The sequence below is a fragment of the Phocoena phocoena genome, chromosome 2 (assembly GCF_963924675.1).
Source record: "Phocoena phocoena chromosome 2, mPhoPho1.1, whole genome shotgun sequence".
Lineage (NCBI taxonomy): Eukaryota > Metazoa > Chordata > Mammalia > Artiodactyla > Phocoenidae > Phocoena > Phocoena phocoena.
The window spans coordinates 29,247,483-29,272,800 of record NC_089220.1 but is presented as its reverse complement, the minus strand read 5'-3'; the positions used below and the strand labels follow the sequence as shown (position 1 = coordinate 29,272,800).

The 25,318-nt window shown below is 48.4% G+C and overlaps 1 protein-coding gene across 1 annotated transcript in view; it reads right to left on the bottom strand.

Annotated features, from left to right (window-relative positions):
• Positions 1 to 25,318, bottom strand: part of DPF3 (double PHD fingers 3) — a 202,921-nt gene that overhangs the window by 44,749 nt on the left and 132,854 nt on the right. The window contains 3 exon segments of the mRNA XM_065870834.1: positions 4,426 to 4,504; positions 13,105 to 13,200; positions 19,940 to 20,067. Coding sequence (XP_065726906.1) covers positions 4,426 to 4,504; positions 13,105 to 13,200; positions 19,940 to 20,067 — 303 coding nt within the window.

Genomic DNA, 25,318 nt, shown 5'->3' with positions numbered 1-25,318 from the left:
TTCTTTCCTATGATGCTCCTTGAACAAAGAAAATAGAAAAGTGAGTCTCTCATCAAGAGTCTTCCCCAGTGATGCTAACAGAAAATCCAGAGCTGGGAACAGTTAGGAAGAGAAATGGCAAACTCTTGAAATTATTTTCAAAATATCTCAGTAGCCCAAACCCAAGGATTTCTTTCATATGTCTATCCCCAGTTATCATCTCACCTATAAAAGGGAGTTCATTACATTATTGGGATTTAAAGCCATTAAGTAAACTAAAGTCAAGTACTGGGTTGCTGAATTTTATTTCGGACTAATGAGTTTTATATCAATGTTGAAAGAACAGGAAAGGAAAGATTCTAAAGAGACCAACTAAAACAGCAACGCAAGCCGGTGGCACTCTGCCTGGAGAATTCCTGGAGATTCCAGAACTTCCAGATGCAAAAAACAGGGAATAATAAAAGGGTTGATCAGTCAGAGGCCAGAAGCCTTCGAATTTGAATGCAGTAGACCAGTCATTCTCAGAAATCAGTATTCATAATTATTGCCTGAGAAGCTCTCAAAAATGCAGATTCCTAGGCCTGCTCCCAGTGATTCTGACGTAGGAGCTCTGGTGTGAGGCCCAAGAATCCACATTTTAATAAACATCTCAGTTATCTCTGCCCAGGTGGTCCAGGTCCACACTTTGACCAGCACCAACAGCCTTTCCTACAAAGTCACATGTAGGTGCTTTGCTGTAGGGAATGAACACTTTCCCTTTGGCAAGAGGTTGAAAGGGAAGAAACAGAACTTTAATCCTGAAGCTGGGTAAACTTTCAGGATAATTAATAGAGATTGGTTACTTGCTGGAAAATGAAGTATTCATCTACACACACACCATGGATTGGGGAAAAAATAAATTATGTTCAGATGATTTCAATATTTCTCTGAGATGGAATAAATTCAAGGGCTGAGTGAAAGGTAACAAGCAAACTATCTATCACCTGAAGTTAGCAGCTAAGATAATGTTTCAACCACCCACCTTGAAAGGGAAGCTTGGACTGAGAACAGAGCGGGACAACTATATAGGAATATACACCAGGAATGGTTAAATACAATCACATCTGAAAAATAGCTACAACTACTCCACAGAAACCCGGAAAGAGGTGGTGGGGTCCAAGGTGGCCTCATATTTTCATAGATAACTCGAAAGATGGAGTGGAGATTATGCAAATCAATCCATAGACAATACAAAAATGGCAGGGATTGTGAATCTGTGGTGAATTAAATTTAACTACTGGGCAATGTCTTTAAATTTACCTTTATTGAATCTTGCATATTGAAGTCACATATTATTGTATCTCTTTATGGAGACTCAATAGGGCCAAATACAGAGTGATTTATGGAAGCAGGAAAAATCAAATGAGGAAGTAGAAAAGAGCACACACCTGGAGAGGCACTGGCCCGGGGGTCAGGACAGGCACCGAGTGGGAAGTGTTTGAGATGGTACACAGTGCAACGGGGTGGCCAGTTACTTCTATTCTCTACAGATGTGGGTGGTGTTAAAAGCCCACGTGTAAAATAAACAAGGAAATGTGTCTGTTACTCTTTGAACCACTTGGCCTGGGTGCTACTTCCAATGAAAGTGCTGAGCTTAAATTAAACCTGGAAGAGAATTCTGAGCGGGCCAACGCAGAAATTATGGGATGCGTCCCTAGGTAAACCAGGAATACAAGGGGATGTCATGAGGGCCTCCAGCATAGACGAAATCCTGAAGGTGCCTATTTGTTGGGAAAAGATGCACAAAAGCTAAGCGGGCCTGTAGGAGAGAAAAATTTCAGCTCCTATTAAGGAAAAAACAATCATTCAAAGCACAGTTGGAATCATGGAAGAAAGGGCAGCTTATGGTAACACCATCCCTGGGGACATTCAAGGAGTTGACAAGACACCTCTCTACTTAGGATGCATTAGAGATTATTAAAAGCATTCCTTGCTCAGCTGGGGTGGGGTGGGAGGTGGGCCTTGTGACCTCTCCAAAGGTCATTCGTATCCCAAAGGATCACATGTCTGAAGGGCACCAGATAAAAATAAAGTCTATTAATCACTGAGCTGCCACACAATTTCCTAAGAGAGCCAGGATAGAGACGGGCGTTCCACGGCAGACCTTGTCCCGCCGAGGGAGGAAAAAGCAGGCAGCGCCTGTGCAGGCAGAGCCAAGACATCAGCCCCTGAGACTTCCAGAAAGCTGCCACCAGGCCTGCAATCAGGCCTCCCAAGCTCCACAGGGTAAACAGGAGGAGACACAGAGCCCGTGGGGAGAGGAACAGGAAACAGCACATGGCACTGAGAGCCCTAAACAAAAGCCACAGGGGCTCGGGGGCGGGGGGTGAGCCAGGCCAGACAGGGACACCCGCGAGGGCGCTACGCGGATTCAACACTAAGGAGGCAAAGGCAGGGAAGACAGGAACTGAGGGGAGGGTGGAGAAGGGCGCACGGGTGTGTCTGGGATTATTTCCGGCTGAGAACCCAATGAAAGCTGGAGAGAGAGCGTGAAAGGTAATGCCACTATCTGCGGTAGCAGAAAATCACCTAAGAAAATACAGCTTTTTGAAAGAGGAATGCAGTGGCAATGCCCAGTGCCAAAGCAGCTCTTGGCCTTCTTGATAGCTGGGCTGCTCTGGCCAGACACAGCTGGAAAGCCTGCCCCCTGGGGGTCTGAAGGACCCTTCCCAGCCCAGAATCAGTCTTCCGAGGGCTAGCATGCTTGGGCTTTTATACATCAGAACAAAACTGAACCCCATCCAGGAAGCGAGACCCAGGCGGAAGCAGGCACCTCCTGGTATTGCCGAGAGACATCAGACCCATGCCCTGCTCCCTCCTCATGCTGAACCGGCCTCGGCTTGGGATGGAGATGTTACCTGCAGGAGTCGTCTCAGGAATGTCATCGGCACGGTGTATTTAAGCAGCCAAGTGGGGGTCATGGAGTTTGAGTTCTTCTAGCAAAAGGTTCTCCAACCAGCTGTCACCCCACCGGGCACAGAACAACTTTTTGAAATCAAAAGAGGCCAGTGAAGAGGGAGGAAAAGGGCACCACCCCCGATGTACTCCCTGCACCCCATCTTCCCCTGGGTCTCTCCCACTTTCACAGAGACTGCAGACACTGGCAAGACGGGCAGGACGCCCGAGGAACCACTGTGCCCGGGGCCCTGCCTCAGCGGTCCCGCTGCCATCCTCACTGCAGCCCCTTCTCGCCCACGGCGGAGCTCTGCTTCCTCAGAGAGGAGAAGGTGGGAAGGGGAGATGGTCAGGGAGAGAGGTTTCGAGGGCTGCCCTTGCCATGGAGCGAGCAGATGGCACCCGATATTGTGAGAAGATAACTAGGGAAAGGATGCACCACACGGCATGCAGGATCTTAGTTCCCCGACCAGGGATTGAACCCAGGCCCCCTGCCGTGGAAGCGTGGAGTCTTAACCACTGGACCATCAGGGACGTCCCTAAGGCAAGGCTTGTAAATCCACCCCCCCCCCCCCCCCCCCCCCCCGCCAGGGGCTTCCCTGGTGGCGCAGTGGTTGAGAGTCCGCCTGCCGATGCAGGGGACACGGGCTCGTGCCTTGGTCTGGGAAGATCCCATATGCCGCGGAGCGGCTGGGCCCGTGAACCATGGATGCTGAGTCTGCGCGTCCGGAGCCTGTGCTCCGCAACAGGAGAGGCCACAACAGTGAGAGGCCGCTTACCGCAAAAAAAAAAAAAAAAAAAAAAAAAAAAAAAAATCCACCCCCCAGTGCTCTGATAGGTGAGAAAGACAAAAGCTCTCTCAAGCTGACAGCAATCCCTCGGAAAGCTGCAGGTCCCTGGAGGTCCACCCGCTGCCACCGCCCCCGCTGCTCTGCCCCTTGGCCCCTCCCCATCTCTGTCTGCAGACCCTAAACCCAGGAGCCAGGCAGTCGCTTGTCCAAAGATGTTTCAGAAGCAAGCAAGAGAAGCTGGAGATGGATCGAGGGCCATTTATTAAACTAAGTCATGGTCAGAGAAAGATTCATAACCTGCCCCACCTAGGACAGGAGAGCGAGAAAGAGAAAGGAAGTTAAAGGGAAACAAATGAAAAGCCACAGGAGCCAAGTACCTTTGTTGGAGGATTTTGAGTTATGCTTTTGTTTGAATTCTCTGAAACAGAGAAAGAAATAGAGGATGAACCTTAAGGAGACAGAGAGTGAAAGAGAGAGAGCCGGAGGAAAGCCACGAAGGAGGGCGCTGCAGGGAGAGGAGCACAGGGCAGGGAGGCCTCCGGGCTTGCTTCTCCTTCCTGCAAGCAACACCAGGGCCTGGAGCAGCAACGAGGGGAGGTCAGGGCGTGACTGCGGTGAGGCAGCAGCAGGCAGGCCCGAGAGCAGAAGCCAGCGAGCCTGAGGCTGGGGCGGCACAGGAAGTATGGGGCCGGGGCAGGAAGGCAGCGTCTGCCATACTCACTATCACAGACGTAAGGTTTGTCGTGGTCTTCCTGAGAGGCGGCGTCGTGCCTCCTTCTGCCACCTGTGGAGCCGCGGGCCTGGGGAGACACGGGAATATTGGCATGCTTGTTATGCTGACAATCACTACGGTTCCTGAGCACGTTTTCTGTGAGGCCCTGAGCGCTTCACCCATATCTCCTCATTCAACTTTATACTATATTTGTAGTCTCTCATACACCAACCCCATTTTACAGGCCAGGAAACTGAGGCCCAGGGATGCTAGGTAACCTACCCAAATCACTCAGCTACTCACCCGTATCACTTCATTGAATCCTCACAACTCCAAGAAGCAGGTGCTACTATTATCTCCATTTTGCAGATTTAGGAGACTGAGGCAACAGAGGGGTTAAGTAGCTTCCCCAAGGTCACTTGCTCACTAAGTGCAGAGCCAGGAGGCAAACTCAGGACAGTCTGACTGCAAAGCCTTGAGCAGTCAGAATTCCCATCCTCTGCTGTTGCCCCTAGGATCTCTTCCTCCAACTCCTTAGCCAGCTTCGCTGAAACCACATGTGGGTGCCAACCCAGCTCCCCTCAGCTGCCCAGATAATGGGCGAATTAGAGCAAGTAGCGTAAATGCAGCTATCACCCCAGACTCCTGTGTTCACGCTCCCCTCCGGCTCAAGTCTCTCAAGAGGCAGCCAGGGCTTCCCTGGTGGTGCAGTGGTTAAGAATCCGCCTGCCAACGCGGGGGACAGGTTCGAGCACTGGTCCGAGAAGATCCCACGTGCCTCGGAGCAGCTAAGCCCGTGAGCCACAACTACTGAGCCCGCGTGCCTAGAGCCCGTGCTCCGCAACAAGAGAAGCCACCGCAGTGAGAAGTCCGGGCACCGCAACGAAGAGTAGCCCCCGCTCGCCGCAACTAGAGAAAGCCTGCGTGCAGCAACAAAGACCCAACAGAGCCAAAAATAAGATAAATAAAATAATTTTTTTAAAAAGATGAGATAGACCAGAAAATGCTTTAAAAAAAAAAAAAAGAGGCAGCCAGGCCTAGCATCGGGGAGTGAGCTCCCCTCCGCCCTGCTCAGCCTACTCCATAGGGCAAGCTTCCGCTGAGGCCCCCCTGTGTGGTCTGCCTCGGGGCTCCAGCCAGTGGCAAGAGCCCTTGACACCCCACACTCTCCTGGGGCTGGACTCTTGAGACCCCCACCCTGTGTGCATCTCCACCAGCATCATCCGGCGTGAGGGTGGGATGGGCTCTACCTCCAAGGATAGAAAAGAGCAGCCAGAGAGGGAGCTGGCGGCTGCGCAGCCCCAGGCCAGTGGCTACAAGAACATGGCAAGGTTTATTTTTAGACCTTTGTAAGTCCCACACCGGTCACATGGGTAGCACCCTAGCCTCCTCCAGGTCATTCTCTGGTAATGAGTAGCAGTAAACTTCCCAACCAAGGAAAGGGCCTGCTGGGGTCTTTGGGGACAGAGAAGAAGGTACAGCAGATGAGAAATAAAACATGGCAACACCTGGTGTGCAGGGAAAATGGGGCAGTCCCAGGGGCCTGGTCTGGAAAAGTGAGCCCCGGGGGTACTTCATGGTCAAAAGGCCTTGAGTTGCTCACACCCACCCACCCACCCACACACACACACACACACACACAGTTTCCCTGGGGATGTCACAGTGGAAAGGCCTGTACCCCAGCCCTACGGGGGCTCACACTCTCCCCAAACACACACCCTTCACAATCAACACCACCTGCCAAGCTACCAAGGCCACCACCTCCTCGGCTGTCTCTTTCCAAAACAAATTACAAAGTTCCACCTCCCTCCTTCCCTCCCCTCCAGGGCACTTCCCCTCCTAGCCTCCCCGCCCCCCACCCCTGCACACGCACCAGCCCGCAGTCCCCTCCCCTCGCCCTCATTACTCAGAGTTGACCCCAAGAGGGAGCTGGGCGGCACTGGCAGTCACCCCGAGGCACTGACAGGCCTCCCCGCCTGCCCACATTGAGGGTGGTCACCCTCAGCTGCCCGCGCCCCGCCCCCAGCCCCCCTTGGAGAAGCCGGGGACAGCTTGACGTGTGCCGCCCGCAGCCCTGTCACAGGCGCCTGGGAGCAGGTGAAAGCAAGTCAAGCAGAATGACAGAGGCAACAGCAGACTCAGGGAGGAGGTTCTGGGAGACTAAAAATACCACCCAGGAGAAGAGGAGGAGAGCTGGAGCTGGGAGCAGCCAGCAGGAAGCAGGGGCCCTGCCGAGAGCCAGGGTTTAATTGCGCTCTGCAGGGCTGCTGGCAGGGTGGCTGCTGCTCCCGCTTTCTCCCTGCACCTCAGTTTCCCCAACTGCAAAATGGGGATTGTGGCTATAGGGCATTGAGGGGACAGGCAAGGGACGCCTCCTGTGGTTGGAGCACACTTCTAGTCTCCTGGAATGTTTCAAGCTTGGAAACTCGGAATCCTACTTGTCTTGCTCAAATGTCACCTCCTCAGAGAAGCCCTCCTGACCAATGCATGTTCACTCATCCCCTCCATCGGTCTCTTACCCCTACCCTGCTCCATGTCACAGCACATAGCATTGTCTGACATTATATTATATGTGTGTTGGTGTACTTGTTGGTTTTCCATCTCCCCCACATAAGGGTGGAAAACGTCTATTTGGGTGACCATTATACTTGGAACCTGGCACAGCGCCAGTCACCTAAGCAGCACTTAATAAATGTTTGCTGCATAAATGAATCAATCCATCAGTCGGCTGGTCAGTGAGTTAATCATCTTTGGTTCTTCTTCTTCATTCTCTGTATCCAAGTGCTATTGTGTCTTCCTTCAAAAGCCATCTTAGGCTTTGCATTTCCCTTCTATTCCACATCTTAATCCAGGAGCTCATCAATTAACCCCTGAACTGCTCAAAGAACCCGCCAGCTGGGGTTCTACCTCTGCGTTGCCCTACCCGATCCATCCTGCACGAGTCTCAGACCAATTAGACAAAAGGAGTGAAGGACGGGAGCCCATGGTCATCCATTCGTTCACTGCCATCCAAAGCCCACTGACATATCCACTGACGACCTAGTGCCAGTCCTACCAGGATCACCTCATGCTGATGCTATGTCCAAGTCTTTGTTTTGATTGATCCCGGTCATGGATCAGCCTCTACTCTGCCCACCCACATCTGGTCCATGCTTTAGCCTTGCTAACATGCCACACCTCCAAGAATCTTCCTCTTGCCACACTGAGGAGTAAAGCATCAGCTTTAAAGTCAGACAGACATAGGTTTAAACACTAGCATGTGTTTTTGGACAAGTTACTTCTCTAAGCATTAGTTTTCTCAGCTGTAAAATGGGCATAGCAACATCTTCATTGCAGAGCTGTAGTGCTAATAAGGGGGTGTGAAACCACAGGGGACAGAACTAGGTCTACAGGAAGTACTCAATAAACTGTTTCCCCTCCTTGCCCAGTTAAGTGCTCTTTCCTCTGAACTCTTATTGCATTTGGTAAGTGCACGGTCAGAAGCCTGCTGCTTTCTAATTGTATCATGACTATCAGCATTTTCTCCTCAATTTAATTCCAAGGTCCTCGAGGGCAAAGATGACACTTCGTACTTTAGTATGAACCCGTGACATTTAGCACTATGCTGGGCACACAGCATCCAAAGCTCTTTCACATATATTAGCTCAGTTAATTCCTACAACACCATCTGAGTTTAACCAAGTAATATTATTCCCATTTGGCACTTGATGAAACAGGTTCTGAGAGGGTTCATGATTTGCCCATAGTCACAGAGCCAGTAGAAGGCGGAGGCCCAGGTTTCCAGAATCTGTTACAGAAAACTTTGAAGCTGATGTCCAAAAGAAACCATCCTCCCTCTCTGAGAACTACTCACCCGACTCCACTCCTCCCCATTCCACCTCCCCATTCACACATTGGTGGGCCATGGCTGCCAAGACTGCACCACACAGCCCTGCCCTACTGGCCGCCGTTGATTGGCTGGCTCAGGAATAGGCATGTGACCCAAGCTGGGCCAACCAGATTCTACCCCCAAGGTACTCAGAATTGGGAAACAGTGACTCTAGTTAGTACAGGTCACTTGGGGGACCCATAAATTCAGGAACTATGGGGCCACGTGCACAGAGAAGCAGGAGAGGCAATCCTGCAAGAGAAGAATAAAGGAAGGAGAAGTAGAGGCCAGAGCTACCTGGGTTCCTTATTCCTTCCCAATCCTAAATCCCTGCCACCTTCTTGTCCTTCCTGAATCTTCAAAAATTGCTCAAATATGGGACAATGGCTCAGCAGCTTTTCAAATACTTCCCACTTTTGCTTAAGCTTAAGTTGAGTTTCCTACAACTAAAAGACTCTCAACTCGGACAGACTCAGTCCCGAGCAGAGAGCTAGTCGCTCTGTATCTGTTGTTCTCAAATAGTGGTCAGGGGATCCTTGGAGGTCCCTGAGACCCTTTCAGGGAGTCTCCAGTGTCAAAACTATTTTTGTAATAGTACTAAAATGTCATTTGAAAGTTTTCACTCTCACAAGTGCACAGTGGAGTTTTCTAGCGGCTACACGACACAATGATGTCATCACTCTGTGTGCATGTGTATTCTTAAATTTAACATTTGTCCTGTTTTGATTTCTAATATGGGAATTATCACTAGTTATAACCCACCAGAACAATAGCTTTTGGGGCTCTCAGTAATTTGTAAGTAAAGAATCCCTGAGACCAAAAAAAATTGAGAACCACTGCTCTATACTCTTGCCATCTAAAGTGAGGTGCTCAGACCAGCAGCACTGCCATCTCCTGGGATCTTGTTAACCAAGCAAGATCTCAGTCCCCACCCACCAAACCTACTGCATCAGAATTTGCAGTTGAGTAAGATCACCAGGTGCTTTGTATGCACATTAAAGCTTGAAAGTACTGGACTACACCACAGTGCATCATAAACACTTACTGATTGGTAATACTCACACGGATGACTCACAGGAATTCCATGAACTTTAAAGAGCTTTGATTTGTTGGGCTAAAGTGACCACAGATACAATTATTCATTGTTGGGCCTCAATTTCTCTCACCCCTCAGGGAATCTCCATTGTCAAGGTTCTGAGATTTGTTCCCTTTGCTTGCACCCTCCTAATAATATCTAGCCTTTATTAAGCACTCAAAATTGGCTGTGTACTATTACCTCAATTTTAATGATGAGGAAACTGAGACCCAGCCTACTTATTCAATTTGGTCAGGGTCACAGAGGTTACCTGAACCACCCAAAGTCTAGTAAGTGGTAGAGCTGGGATTTGAACTCACGGTTCAAACAAAGCAGAGACTGTTCTTGTCATCACTACCTTAGCCCTGACTTCCTCGATGAGCACACAGAGCACCTGGGAGTCCTGTTAAACTGCAGACTCTAATTCAGCCCACCTAGGGTGGAGTCTGGGGGGGACCTGCATTTCTAACAAGCTCCCAAGTGACACTGATGCTGCGGCCCAAGGGCCGCATACTGAGATGTACAGCCTCAGCCTCAGACCTCAGTCCCGACAACAGAAATGGAGTGACTGTCCTCCAGGAGCCAGTGGCAGCTTGAATACGCCTTAAAGGGCAGCTTCATTGAGCCTGTGGGTTAAGCAGCTCCATACCTTATTCCAGCACAGGTAGGCTCACCTGCACTTTCCAGGTCCTCCCATGGCTCCCACCATGGATGTCTACAATGTCACTGCCCAATGCAGAGCCGTTTGGCTGCCCCTTGGCCAGCCTCGGGTGGGCCCAGAGCTAGTCTAGGCCCCATCCAACCCCCTCGCTGTGTTCAGGCCTTTGCTCAACTCCCATAAATCTGAAATATGACTTTCTGTTCTTTTTCCATCATTCATTCAACAAAATAGTCAGTGGTCACATGCTGGGCACTGGGCCACATGTGACCCAGTAGAAAAAGCACAGACCTGTGTTCAAGTCCTAGCTTCTTCCTTACTAGGTTGGATGTCCTTGAACAAGTTCCTTAACCTCTCTAGGAGTAATAATACCCACGTATGAGAATGAAAGAAGCAGTGCTGTCCAAGAGAAATATAATGGGGGTCACGTGTCATTTTAAATTTTCCAGTAGCCACGTTTTTAAAAAAGAGTAAAAACAGAAGCAGATGCAATTAATTTCAGTAATACATTTTATTTAATCCAATCTATCCAAAGTATTACCATTCCAATATGTAATCAGTATAAAAATATTAATGAAGTGTTCACCATTCTTTTCCTACTATATCTTTGAAATATGGTGAATATTTTACACCTACACCACATTTCAATTTGAATTAGCAACACGTCAAGTGCTTGGTAGCCACCCACACGTGGCCAGTGGCTGCTGTAAAGAAGAGCGCAGAAATAGAGAATGCAGTATAAAGGACCTATCGTCACCATCGATGTCGTGTTTATGATATCGCTATCGACCTGTTGTGTTTATGATGCACTGTGGTATAGTCCAGTAACGTAGCTCTTATTGTGAAGCGCTCATCACACTGCCTGATGTATAGGAAGTATACAGTAAGTACAAATGGCTGTTGCTGCTGCTTCTGCCGGTGTTCTTACAGAGAAGACACCCAGTTCGTATTTGCCAACTACAAGTTCAACGCCTAGATTTCAGTTGGGAGTGGAGAAGATGTAAAGACGACCATTCTCCATCATCTACTCGAGTAAGTTTGGTTTGGGCTGAGACAAGGGTTGGAAGCAGGCCTGGAGGTACACAGCAATTGGAGTTCACAAAAGGCCCAGAAACTCCACATTCTAAAGCCTCCTTTAGAATGGAATAAGATATCCATTATTTTGTAACCCCCAAAGAAGGCATGGATCCAGGCAAGTTCATCAGGGGCCACTAAGATGATTAGGTGAAAAGGTGATGGGACACTTTCTAAGGAGAGATCTGGCTGACAACACCCAAATCCACTGATCATTTTTACCACCACTGAAAGCAGAACGAGTGGACAGCATACACCTCCAGATGTGAAGCAATAAGAAGCACACATCACACCTAAGAGAGAGTCTAGCCTTACCAAAAAATATTTACACACACGCACAAATATCCCGAATCTAATCAAGTCTCTCATCAGACCACCAGTTTTCAGGAGATAAAGAGGATTGAGGGACACATTAAACACCACCAGTCTGCCAAATCTAGAATATGAGAAATTCCACAAGACCAACCACCCAAGTTCTTCAACAAATAAATGGCATGGAGAAAAAAAAAATATATGTATGTGGTAGGGAGTAGCAAGGAAGAAGTATATTATAGAATACAAGAGACCTAAGTTTCAAACAAACCAACTATAAAAAGGCATTTTTGAGAAAATCAGGGGGAAAGGATCAGGGACTGGATAGTAGATGTTAGAATCGTTATTTTTATTGGGTATGATAATGATACCTGTTAGAGATATACATTGAGGTATGTACAGGTTAAATGAAAAAATGTCTAGGGGCTTGCATTCAAATATTCCGCGCACACACACACAAACCCCACAAACATACAAACCAACCAAAAGTGAGAGTAAAGAAAGGATTAAACAAGAGTGTCAAAACATTGATCATGGCTGAAGCTGAGTTGTGACTCTATAAGGTGTGCAGCATCAGAGGACCACCCTGTCCAGACTGAGAAATTCCAGCTCCTGTCCAAGTCGGAGCATCTCAGCTCAGCATGGGCACTGCTAGGCCCCTTGCACCAGTCACCTAGGAACTTGCTTATAATACAGCTCTCCAGGCCCTACCCCAGACTTCCTAAATCAGAACTCCCGGGAGTGGGTCCTGCAAATTTGCATTTCGATAGGCTCTTGTGGTGTTTCTGATGTGTACTCAGACGTAAGAACCACGGGAATAGAGAGGCTTGCCATAATTATCACTGGACCCAAGCTCACAGGGCATCCAGGACTAGTCCCTAGTCCACAGGAGGGGTAAGCATCCCGCCTAGAGCCTGAAGGAGCCAGACAGGCCTCAGAGAGTTAATTCTCCAGATGGGAAGCAGCAGTTCATCCCCGCAGGTCCCGCTGCATCTGGCTATTGTCAGATACTCCTGCAGAGCCCTGAAGGTAATCCCAGAAAACCCCTCTGGGCTTGAACGTGAGGACTCTGGAGGACCACCCCGAATGCCAGAGAGTACCGCTCAGGTTTCGCTCCCTCCGCTTAAGAGTCACCCTCATATTTTTATTCCTTCCACCACGGATTTCCCCTCTGCCATTCCCCAGGCTTCTGGCCTTTTCTTGTCACATTCCAGGCCCACACGCCTCCAAAGCCCCCGCCACACTGGCTTGGGAACCATCAGCTGCAGCCCCCATGCCTTCCCAGTTTGCTCCCACTCTCTGCCTAGTGAAACGTACCCCAAAGCAGGTGTCCTGACCCTGTCATTCTGGGATAGCCCCAGGGACAGGACACTTCCCGCCTTATTCTATGACTGAGGAATGGGGACAGCGGTCACATTCCCCTCATCCTCCACCCTCACCCACACCTCAACCTCCACCTTCCCCAGACCCTCACCATCCCCTCGGGGCACCGTCTGCCTCTTCTCTCCCTCTTGCCAGCTCTAAACTCTCGCAGGCTATCACCTGAGAACCAGAATTCTTCTGGAGGTTTCCTCTCTGGGTGCCCTGCAAGGAAGACCATGGATACACCCTCTATCTAGCTGCAGTGGGATTTTGAACCTAGGGACCCGTTGTTTGCCAGGCCCCGGCCTCCCCAATCTCTTTCCTCCCTTCACGGCTTACCCGTCCTCTGGTCCGATTCTTCCGCTTGGGAATATCTTCTTCTAAATCCTCTTCTTCATTTCCTTCTTCTACATTTTCATCATTTTCCAAAACCCTCTGAAATGACAAGAAAATAGAAGCGTTGAGAAATAAAATGCAAAGGAGAAAACCATCAGAGGGTAGTTCGGAGGGTGTTCTGTTTTGGTGTGCTTTTTTTAACACAGTGAAGATGTTGCCATGGCTTGGGAAGCTAGGCCTCCAAAAGGCTGGCCAGGAACTGGAGCTCTTGGCGGTACCAACTCTCTCTCCTGGGACCCATCCAGCCAACTCCTCCTAGAACACCGACATTTTCAACTCTTTTTGCCCAAGAAATGTGTTCTAAAAAGAGAATACTCTGGTAGGGGTACCCTTCTATGTGGGCCCAAGATGTCTGGTCAAAACTTACTTTCATGTAATTTTCCTTTTGTTCCTAAAGGGCCACCTCAAATATATGAAAATATGTTTCTCCTTTCCCTGGCATTCTGGAATCCTGCCCTGTTTGATGAAAACAAGTAACTTCCTGTCCATCTGAACAGAATTTGACATGAATGTGTTATTCATAATCTTCCATTGTTATTTTTTTAAGAGTAATGGATTTTCGTTACAGCACATTACTTGTAATGGGGCTTAAAGATCATAACTTTAATTCTCTCTCTCCAACAGCCCCGTGAGTCACACTGCAGCAGAGAATCCAATTTCCATTTTACAGGTAAATAAACTGAGGCTGAAAACAGTTTTGACTGCTCAAGATCAGATAGCAGAATCCAAGACCAAAGCAAGGTCAGGTTCATCAGCTCAGAGTTTCCCATTTCTCTCTCAGCCCTTGTGTCTGAGAATTCCAAGGCATATTGCAGTACGTCCTATAGGACCTGAGCACCTCACTTGCTTTGGCGTAGGGGAGGAAAGGGGAGGTAAGCTGCGTATCTCTAGGTTTAAGGGAGGGATAAGAGACTGTGGCAGAGGATCCAGCCCCCCAGAGTGGAAGTGGGATAAAGGGAAGGGGAGCCCACGGATTCCATGTCAGAAGCCCTGGGGGCTTCTTTATAAGCTCACCGTGTGACCTTGGGTGAGTCATCATCGCTTCATGCCTCAGTTTCCCCAATTATAAAATAGGAACTCATTCATTCACTCAACAAACATTTGTCTAAGGCTGACTACATGGCAGGTACTGTGCTAGATAAGCCAAAAAATGGCTACAGTCCTGGCCCCAAGTGGACTCTATAGTCTAATGAAGGAAGGACAGATTCAATCAACATACATAACCATATAATTACAACTGCTATGAAAACAGTGACAGGCAAGTTCAAGGTCCTATGAGAGGTTGTTAGAAGGGACCTTTCCTAATCTGAGGTCAGGTAAGGCTTACCTGTGGAAGTGAACTAAGGAAGTTTAGATGTAAAGGATGGACAGAGACTAACCTTGGGGACAGGGACCAAAGGGAGGAGAGGAGGGAAAGTATTCTACTCAAAGGCAACAGCGTGAGCAAACTCCCTGAAGCAGGGAGGGGAATATGGCTTGTCCAGAGAGCAGGAAGAGGCCAATGTGACCAGAGCTCAGTGGCTCAGGAAGAGACTGGCCTAAGATGAAGCTAGAAGGGTGGGTGGGCACCAAGTTATACAGGACTACAGCATCCACCTATCCTTGTGGTAACAGTGCGACAACCACACAAGCTACGAAAAGACTTAGAAAGCGGGACTTCCCTCGTGGCGCAGTAGTTAAGAATCCGCCAGCCAATGCAGGGGACACAGGTTCAATCCCTGGTCCAGGAAGATCCCACATGCCACAGAGCAACTAAGCCTGTGTGCCACAACTACTAAGCCTGTGCTCTAGAGCCCACGAGCCACAACTACTGAGCCCACGTGCCACAGCTACTGAAGCCCGTGCGCCTACAGCCCGTGCTCTGCAAAAAGAAAAGCCACTGCAATGATAAGCCCGCACCCTGCAACAAAGAGTAGCCCCTGCTCACAGCTACTAGAGAAAGCCCACGCACAACAATGAAGACCCAACACAGACAAAAAATAAAAATTAATAAAATTGAAAAAAAAAAACCATGCTGCTAATAATTTTTTTAAAAAAGACTTAGAAAGCAGCATGCATGGTACTGACTTCTGGTATCACCATCACGGTTCCAGTGGCCTCCTGGACAATGCCCTGGGCCTGTCCTCAAAGCAAGAAGCCCAGGGGTGAGTTTCCAGTGACCTTCTCCCATTGCCTTCTTGTCAGAGAGTTCCATTCCCATCACAGGGATCAGGATATTGCTAATCGCCAAATCCTCCCAAAGAACTCAAAATAGGTCTAGTAAATTCTTCTCTGGCTTCTCTACCAGGTTTATATGGGAAGCCATCAGCTGATAGCGCTTAGGCTCTCTGGGCCAACCTTAGCCACCTAACAGAGAAGCAACGGCATCTGCCAGACACGACCTCTGGCCCACAGCTAGGAAACGCTGGCCCGAGTCCACAGCAAGCGTCCTAGCCTTCCTGCGCCTGGGTTTCCTGAACCGTAGGGGGGAACACTAGTGAGACAATGACAAGTCAGATGCTCTGCAGCCTTTGGTGAAAAGATGCAGCATAAATACAAGGTGTCGTTCTTACCACAACTGTTGCTGTTTGTACAGCCGTCTTGCAAACTCTCTGGGTGTTGAAGTCATTTAATCATGGTAAGTTCCAAGTGCCTCGAATTTAAAGATCATTGCCTCTGGCATCTCAGCGCAGTTCTGGTGCCACTCTCATTTTTTATTATGAAGGTATTTATTACCCGCAATATGGACTCTGGGTTGGAAGGTGAAAGCTGGTAAAGGTAGCTTCACTAGTCCCTAGATGTGCCGCACAGCTTCAACATCCTGGAGAAAACTGACTTCTCCCTCCCTCTTCCCACTGGCTTCCCTGTGTCTCTAGAACCTCTGGTCCGAGCCCCAGGCCTCACATGTGACAGCAGCATTTCCTGTGTCTCTGCATTTCCTGTGTTTCTGCATTTCCTGTGACGTGGCCCTGACACCAGAAGCCTCTCTACTCAACTCGGGAGAAGCCAGGAGTTCCTAACAAACAAAGCACGTATTCAGGGCTCAGGAAGCAGAGGGAGCATCCTGTATTAGGAATGAAGGGCAGGGGTGTCCAACTAGAGATGCAGCTCATCCCCCGTGACACACTTTCATTCCCTGTCCAAGGACATTATCTGGAAAATAAACACATTTTAAAACAACTTTGCTCCCTGTTACTCTAACCAGTCTTTACGGTGATGATAATGATCATTTGTGGCTGTGCTTTTTTTAAAAAGAAGGAATTCCTCTTTTTTTTTTTATTGTGTGTGTATCAGAGGAATTCCTCTTTAAAGATTCCATTATCTCCAGCTGGAAGAGTGCAAAATTCTGCTATTTCCCTCCTTGCACTGCTGGCCCTGCATCCAGTCTCCTTTCCATGCAGCATCCACAGGGGTCTTAAGGAAACACAGATTCACTGCCCTGGTTAAAATCCTCCAAATGGCTTCCTTTTTCACGTCCCATGAATCCAAGAGCCTCCTGCAGGTCTGGCCCTGCCCACCTCTCCAAGTGCCTCCCCGGCCCTTCCCTCCCTGGCACCCTGCTCCAGCCACACCAGCCTCCGTTCTTTGCACACAACGAGCTCAGAACTATCGCGATGCCTTCAAGAGCACTGTTCCTCTGCCCAGAAAGCCCTTCCCAGGTCCCTCACTTTACTGGCTCCTTCTCATCTCACAGGACCGGGGTATAGCCCTTGTCTCCCCTAGGATGCTACCTAGAATCCGTTCCTCCTCTTATACTGAGCCTTCATACTCTGTTCTTTTCATGGCATTTATCCTGAAATGCAGTTACTTTACTTGTTTGTTTACTTGCTTTCTGTCTGTATGTCATGCTACAAAATAAGTATGAGCAGAGGGGACAGGTCTCTCTTGGTTCCCCTGTTACCCCAGAGCCCAGCACAATGCCTGCTCAGAGGAGGCACTCAATAAACTTTGATGGAATGAATGGAAAAATGAACAAAACAGTCCATTTGTTACATGTGCACTTTATTTTAATAATCAAAGCCAATAAAAACATGTAAACTCATCTGGCTTTTGGTCCTGGTTTCAGTTCCTAGCACAGCAGGTCGCAGGCCCATGCTTTGCATATAGTAGACATTCTGGTTACGTCGGGGAGGATGGTGATGATGACGATTCGACAATGACAACCCATATACTGGCCCGATGCTGCCTGAGAAGGACTCGAACCCACCGCCCGCTTGAAAAGGAAAGGGCTGCCTGTCTCTAGAGCATCAAGGCTTCTGGGCAATGGTTCTGTCCCACTCATTGACTCGGTCAAATTACCCCAACTGAGCAAAAATACTCTTAACAGGCAATACAGATGGGACAGATGGTGACTTCAAAGATCTAAAAGTCCAAAAATGGGGGATAATACATGAATAGCAAAAAAAAAAAAAAAAGAAGAAGAAGAAAAAGAAAGTACTAGGTGCCCTAAATGCCAGCGGTAAAAAGAGAACTAGGGGGTGGGGGGTGATCAAGAAAGGCTTCATGGGGAAGGTGGTATCAGGTCTGAGCCTAATAGGTGGGTGGAATTTGTACACGTGGTGATGGAAGAAAAGGCATGCCAGATAAAGGGCACAGCATGACCAGAGGCACGGAGGGAAGGAGGCTGGAGAACAGAGGGAGTAAAGGAATCGTGGGAAATAAGCCTGAAAACTAGGTTAGGAGCGGAGAGAGGAGGCCCAAGAAGATCACACTCATCACTTTAGATTCATTTAGCGAGAAACAAAAGTGTTTTAGCCAAGTTTTTTAAACGAGGGCATGGCACAAGCAGCATTGTGTTTTGGGATGAAAGGTCAGCTATCAAAGTAGGACATGATGGAGAGGGGACAGACTGGAGACGGGCAACTCACAGGAATCTGTTCACTCGTGCATCCACGCAATAAATGTTTATTGTGCACCTACTATGTGCAGGCACTGTTTAGGTCTTGAGATACAAAGGGGTGCAAGCAAGAGAGACAAAGATTCCTGCCCTTGAGGAGTTTACATTCTACTAGAAGAAAACAGAAAATAAACAATAGCATCATAAATCAGTAAATTATAAAGTATGTTGGATGCTGGTAAAACCTATGGGGAAAAAGAAAAGGAAAGCAGAGTAAGAGAATCGGGAGTGCTGCAGGGCGGAGAGGGCACAGGATGTGGTATTACATTCAGTGGTCAGGGTAAACTTCACAGAGAAGAAGAGACAGGAACCAAAACTTGGAAGAAGGTGAGGGTGAGAGCCCAGCATATGGGGAGAGGGCCATGAGGCAGAGGAAGCAGCCAGAGCACAGCCGGAGGTGGAGCGCACCTGGTGTGTACGTGAGTAGCCGAGGGTCGGTGCGCCTGGAGCTGAGTCAGCCAGGAAGAGAGGAAGCAGCGAGTCAGAGAGAGGTGAGAGGACCACGACTTTTTCTCGGGAGAACAGGGGCCAGTGCAGGGTTTGAGCACGGGAAAGGCTCCCTCTCAGCCATGAGCAGGGGACTGCTTAGAAAGCAATTGCAACCGTTCAGACAGGAGATGTGAGTGCCTCGGACCAGGGCAGCAGCGGTGGATGTGGTGAGAAGGGGCCACGCTCTGGATTTGTGTTGAGGGCACAGTGGACAGGATTCCTGATGAATGGATATTGGGTGTGAGAGAAAGACAGGGGTCGAAGACAACTCCAAGGTGTGTCAGACATATAAAGGTTTCGGTCAATAAGGATCTTTACTAGGGCTGTAGGTCTGACAAGTAGAGAAGGGAACAATATAAGCCATGTTGTGACGACCAAACGGAAAAGACTGGACCATTCATCTGAACGCAGGAATGGCAGAGAAGGAGGCCACGTTCACTGACTCATTGAACACCTTTATTGAGACCAGACTCTGCTGAGCACGTGCAAGGCCCCGAGGGTACAACAGTGAACACGAAGGCACGGTCTCTGACTCGACGGAACCCACACACTGTGGTACTGACGAAGCAAACCAAACATTTTACTGGTAGTCATCTAATTACAATGTTAATAAATTAATATGCAAATATTAGATTGGATATAAAATTAATAAATATGTAATCATATAATATATGTATAACATAAAATATATAATTTTAATATAAAGTATTAATGTAATACAAATGTAATTTAATTTTAATAATTTCATTATGTTTAATTATTAAAAACTATGATTTCATATTTGTATTCATTAATATTACGAGCTTCTGTGCCAACCATTGGATTCAACAATGGGGACTCAAGACACATAAATAAGACACCATCAGAGCACACCGTTGTCATCCTGCGTGGTGACCCTGCGTGGTGGCAGCCTTAGCCATGCTGTGCACAGAGGGTGGTAAACACATGGGGACGGAAGCCACCAACCTGCCTGGGGGATGACTTCTAAACTGGCCTTGAAGGACAGGTGGATGGTGCTGGGGAAGGACAAGACAGCCGGTGAACTAGAGCTGATGAGGGTGTGTGAGGCAGGGGTGCGGTGGGGATCCCTGCGGGGGCTGGTTGCCCCGGACGACCGAGCTTTCCAAGCCTGGGCTGTGGCTGCTGGCTCCAGGGGGCGGGAAAGAGGATGCGGTCAGTTTCACTCACCACGGTGTCCCCAGGACCTCGCACGGTGCCTGGCGCACAGTAGGCTCCAAAACTACGTTTTGAGTGGACGAACAGGGAGACCAAGGCCAGCTTCCCAGTTGTGGTGGGAAGTTGAGACGCAGCCCTGGCCCTTGAGAGAATGACCAGAGCTGGGGCTGGAGTTCCGGAAGCACGACGGTGATGCTTGGGGGCCAGCTCCAACCCGTCCCGCAAGCACAGAAATACCTGTATTTCCTGGATGTTTTCCTCCTCCCTGGTGTCCACCTTCTTCTCGATCCCCTCGCCACGGAGCAAGGCTTCCAGGGTGGTGCTTTCTGAGGTGAACCCATCTTTCTTCAGAGGCAGCTCCACTTCTGAAAAACAAGGACAGAAAAGCAGTGTCAGGCCACTGGACACAGGAGAGACAGGAGGGACAGGAAGGGTGGCCCTTGGGGGCATGCGGGAACCGCAGCCCCCGGCAAGGATTCAAGATGCCTGCGATCTCTCCTCCGGGACAAACAGGAACACTGGAGTTCAGCTTTTCCATCTCCAGTTCACAGTCCCAGAGCCAGAGCCCAGCCCTGCCTGCTCCCTCAGAGACGGCGGAGACGGGGCAGAAGGGGCACCAGAAGCACACGGGGTCAGACGGCCTGCGTCTCTGTCCTGCTTCTGCCACCCTCCGGCTCTGTGACTTTGGGCGAGGCCCTCAAGGACCCCCGAGCCCTTTAGCACATCTACAAAGTGAGGGCGACAATGCCCAGCACCCCACCAGGCCATTTTGTGGAGCATAAATGTGTTCCTTTACCTTCAAGCGCTTTGAAAACTCTAAAGCAGTGCACCAATGTCGGCCTCAAGTTTTATTATCTTCTCCCTCTATGCCAACTCTTGTCTGCCAACTCCATGACCTCCCCCCGGCCATGCTGGCTGCCCAGCTCCAGTCTGCTCCATGAAAAGCTATTTCAACCTCAGAGAGGCTGTTCTTATCAACTCACCAGGGAAGTAAAGGCCTCTGAAGCCCAGTGAAGAAAAAGAACGAGAGCAGATGCCTAACAGGCCCCTGATCAGCAGCTGGGAGCTGCAGTGCCCGCACACTGGGGCGTTTGTTCTGAAGACATCAGTCTGATTGGCTTCGTGGGGCTTGAGATCATGGGGCCACCTGAGCAGTGGCAGCCAGTGCCGGCCCTGCCCATGCGAGAAATCGGAGAGAGAAACTGAACCCCTTTCTCAAGAATTCTTCAACTCCTAACCCAAGGGAGGGTGGTTGAGGGCTTCTTGGTTTGTTTGGGGTTTTTGGGGGGTTTTTTTCTGTTTTTTTCATTAAAAACAGAAACCTCAGGTACAGGCGATCATACTCAGATTTACTACAAAATATTCCTCCAACCTCTCCCCGGACCCTGCACTTCATACCCCCTGCGATTAGATGCGTAGTCCCTACCGTGTATCAGGTAAGACAGGTGCAAGACCATGAGGGGGTGGTGCCGGAGCAAACGGTCAGGGGAACGAATGGCCCATCTGTATGGAGTTTACAGAGGTGTGGACAGGAATTAGGGGACAAGGAATGGGGAAGCACCAGGGCAGTTAACAGTGGGGGGTCATGAGCCCTGCTATCACTGGAGGGATAGAAAGAGTGTGTTTGCAAGACCTAGAGAGAGCCATGGAGAGCTCTCGGGCCAGAGAACCCGGGTACAACACACCCAACCTCTCTCTCCTTGCCCTGTCTTCCTGCTTTGCCCTCCCACTGGCCAAGCTCAACCAGAAGCCAGAGGGTAAGGGAGCCTCACTGATGCAGCCATTGAGGTCAGCTTCCTGGGGCACAGGGCAGCGTAAAGAAGGTCAAAAGGCTGTTCTGGGGGAACAGACAGAAATAACGAGCACAACCAACCCGCGTTCCACTGGCCTTTATTCAAATGGAGCTCCACATTCCCCTTCTAGCTCCTCCACCAGAGCCAGATGCAGGCTGGCCAGCCCATAAGAAAGGGTGCTCAGGCAGCCCATTAAAACTGAAGAAACTCACACCCATGCATGGCCAGCCCCCAGGAGATGATGGTGGGAAGGAGAAACAGTATCTAAAGTCCCTTGAAAGACAAGGTCTTTGGGATTTTCTTACCAAAAAAGGCAAGCAGAGGATCCACCTCCATCAAGAAGTACTACCCCCACATCAACCACCTCTGAAACTCATTCACCCACTTATTCATTCAACAAATATTTACTGAGCACCTGCTATGTGATGACCACTGTGTTAGAACTAGGTACATAGTAGGTGAACCAAATAGCGACCAACCCAGCCTTTAGATGGTTGACAATCTAAAGAGACAGAATTGGGAGATTGGGATGGACATATATACACTAATATGTATCAAATGGATAGCTAATAAGAACCTGCTGTATAAAAAATAAATTAAATAAAATTTTTAAAAAAATAGACAGACATTAAATGCTAAGTACAAAATAAATATGCACTTACAAAATGTCATAAGTGCTACAGAGAAAAGCAACAGGGTGAAATGTGAAGAAAGAATACAGTGTGTGTGGGGGGGTGTCTACTTTAGATCGGGGGTCAAGGAAGGGCTGTGTGGTGAAGTTACATCACACAGAAAAATAGCCAACTGTCTGCTTTGGTGAGGCCAGCGTGTGCAGCTCCAGAGCCTGCTCCAATGACATATTAGTCTTTCTCCCAAGTCACAAAAGGCTTCCAAATGACGAATCTAAAACAATTAAAATAGGTTGCCTCATGTCCTGTTCTCAGCCAAAAGAGAACAGCTGTTCACCATCCCTCAGATTTATAATCATCATATATATATTTTTATTTATGAAGTTCATATTTTAGTATCCCCCTTAGCCTTCTCAACACTAAATAAATCCTATTTCCAGAATTGCACAGTATGTTAGAGCTGAAAAGGCCTTACAAATCATCTGCTTTAATCATCTCATTTTCTTTTTCTTATTTTTTTATTTTGGCCTCACCCTGCAGCATGTGGGATCTTAGTTCCCCAACCAGGGATCGAACCCCTGCCCCCTGCATTGGGAACATGGAGTCTTAACCACTGGACCACCAGGGAAGTCCTATCATCTCATTTTATAAATGAGTCACCTGAGGCTCAGAAAAGTTAAGTAACTTCACCAAAAGCCACACAGCAGGACAAGAATGCAGCCAAAGGATCTTTCCTAGACGCGGTTGAGATCGTGACAAGAGCCCCACTCATTGTATTCTTATTAGAAGTTTGCAGGCTTAGGCTGAGTCCCAACAAGCACTGATATGCTTGTGTACATGCGGAGTGCCTGGCACATAGTAAACATTCAAAATGTGTCAGCTGTTATTGCTACGTATCACTTAATCCCCACCGCCACCCAAGTGGTGAGCACAGTTATCATCCCATTTCACAGATGAGGATGCTGCAGCTTAGGGAGGCTTAAACTTGCTCAGTATCAGACACCTGGTAAGGGGCAAAGTCCAGCCTTGATCCCAATCTGCCTCAGAACCCATTCACCTAATCTCTACGCTATATGGACTTCACCTTGCCTCAATCTGAAAAGTTGTTTCCCAAACCTTTGTGCGTGTTCACTGCCCTCCTAGACCACCTCCACAGTTTTCATATTTCGAGATAAAAGGCAGACCTTTGCTGAGGCTGAGGGCAGGTCTGTGTCAAGGTCCTGGGCTCCGTTCTATGCGAACATCCCCATGGGGTGTTCACTCCGCACAACGGTACTGAGCGGTCCATCACCGGTAAACTCCCTCATGCTGCTCGCCCTACTGCTTCTTCTTCCTCTCCTGCTAACCATTCCTCCATCCTGCTTTCCCATCATTCAGTCTACCCTGTTGGTCCTCTGGTCCTCTGATCCTCTGAGATGGGCACAGGGTCAGAAGCACGAGGGGGAAGAGAAGCAAAATGGGAAGAGTGAAATGGGCTCTCCTACACTCGAAGAGCTAGAAGGGACCCCCAACAGCATCTGGAGTCCAATCACTTAACGAGGAAAGTAGAGCACAGAAAGACACAGAGACTTTCCCAGGGTCACAGAGAAATTTAGTGGCATTATCCTTGCCTAATTACCAAAATATTTAATTGGCTCATAGAAGTTCTGCTTTCAGAAACGCCTGGAGTCAAACCCTGGCCTTGCCATGTATTAGCCAAGGGACCACGGGCTGGTTACCTAAACCACTAAGTCTGTTTCCTTCTATGTTAAATGGGGATGATCGTAGTATCTATTTCATAGTGTTGGTGTGAGAATTAAACATGGTAATACACTGCATAAAGAAACTCTGAAAAGATTCCCACAAAAACTAGTGTGAGAAACAGAGTGGAAAAGGAGGCTTACCAATTTTGGCTTTGCTTTTTTTCATTTCAAAACAAGATTCAAAATTAGATCATATAGTAAAGAGCCCGGGATGTTCTAAGTGTCCTAAAAATGTTACATGCTATTATTATCAAAGTTTGAATGATTCTGATTTAATGGCACAGCAATGCTGTCCAATAGAAATATAATGCAAGCCATCCATGTAATTTTAAACTTTTTAGTAGCCACATTAATAAAAGTAAAGAGCAACAGGCACAATTAATCTTAATATATATTTTATCTAACCCAACATATCCAAAACATTATCACTTCAATGTGTAATCCGTATTTTTGAATTACTGAGACAGTTGACATTACTTTATTCACATCAAGTCTTTGAAATCTAGTGAGTATTTTACACTTACAGTGCATTTCAATTCAGATTAGCTGCATTTCAAGTATTCCACGGCCACACGTGGCTGGTGGCTACCACACTAAACACTACAGGTTTACAGAATTAAAAGGAACATTTGCTACGGTTTTGCTTCTAAAAAATGGAAGGACGTTAAATATGCTCTTAGTTTTGTCTACTTGATACCCGACTGAGCACCATTCCAGAACAACATTCTAGCCGACCCCTGGCAAACCCTGGTTTCAAAGCACTATGGGTAAAGCCTGCAAGGTCAGAGTGACAGGCTAACCAATGCCCTCCCAACAAAGCAGCAGAGGGTACATTCTCTGGCTCCAGACCACAGGAGGTCCCAGAGGGAAGGAAAAATAAGGTAACAGGTCCAAGCTCTTGCACAATGCCCGTCCTAGACACACTCCCTATGGAGCCCTTAGGGATTTCATTGATTCGTTTTTATTCTAATACAGCTAATCTGGATATAAGATTTAATAATTCTTTAAAAGCGTATTCATTTTGACCCTTGCACAAATTTGGGGACCGCATAACCTGACAGGAGCCATCAAACACTTAACATTAAAAGAAAATGGTCTAAAACACACACCCCTAATTCATCTTTAAATTAGCCTGATTTTATACACATGGATACAAACCCACGGATCGGTACTCTCTCCGGAGCGGCAGCAGCTGTCACCCAAGCCAGCCGCCTCCCCAGGCCCCCGTACGCAGCACTGCCTGCACTTCTAATTGGGAACAGAGATACTCCTTGGGTGACTTCCAGCACGATCCATCACACCAGAGACAGCTTCTGTGCAAGCTGAAGCAAATCAGTTTCCAAATAAGAAAAAACCTCTCAGACAAACAAGGATTGAAGCATAGAAAGTCTTGGAAGGAAGGAAGGAAGGAAGGAAGGAAGGAAGGAAGGAAGGAAGGAAGGAAGGGAGGGA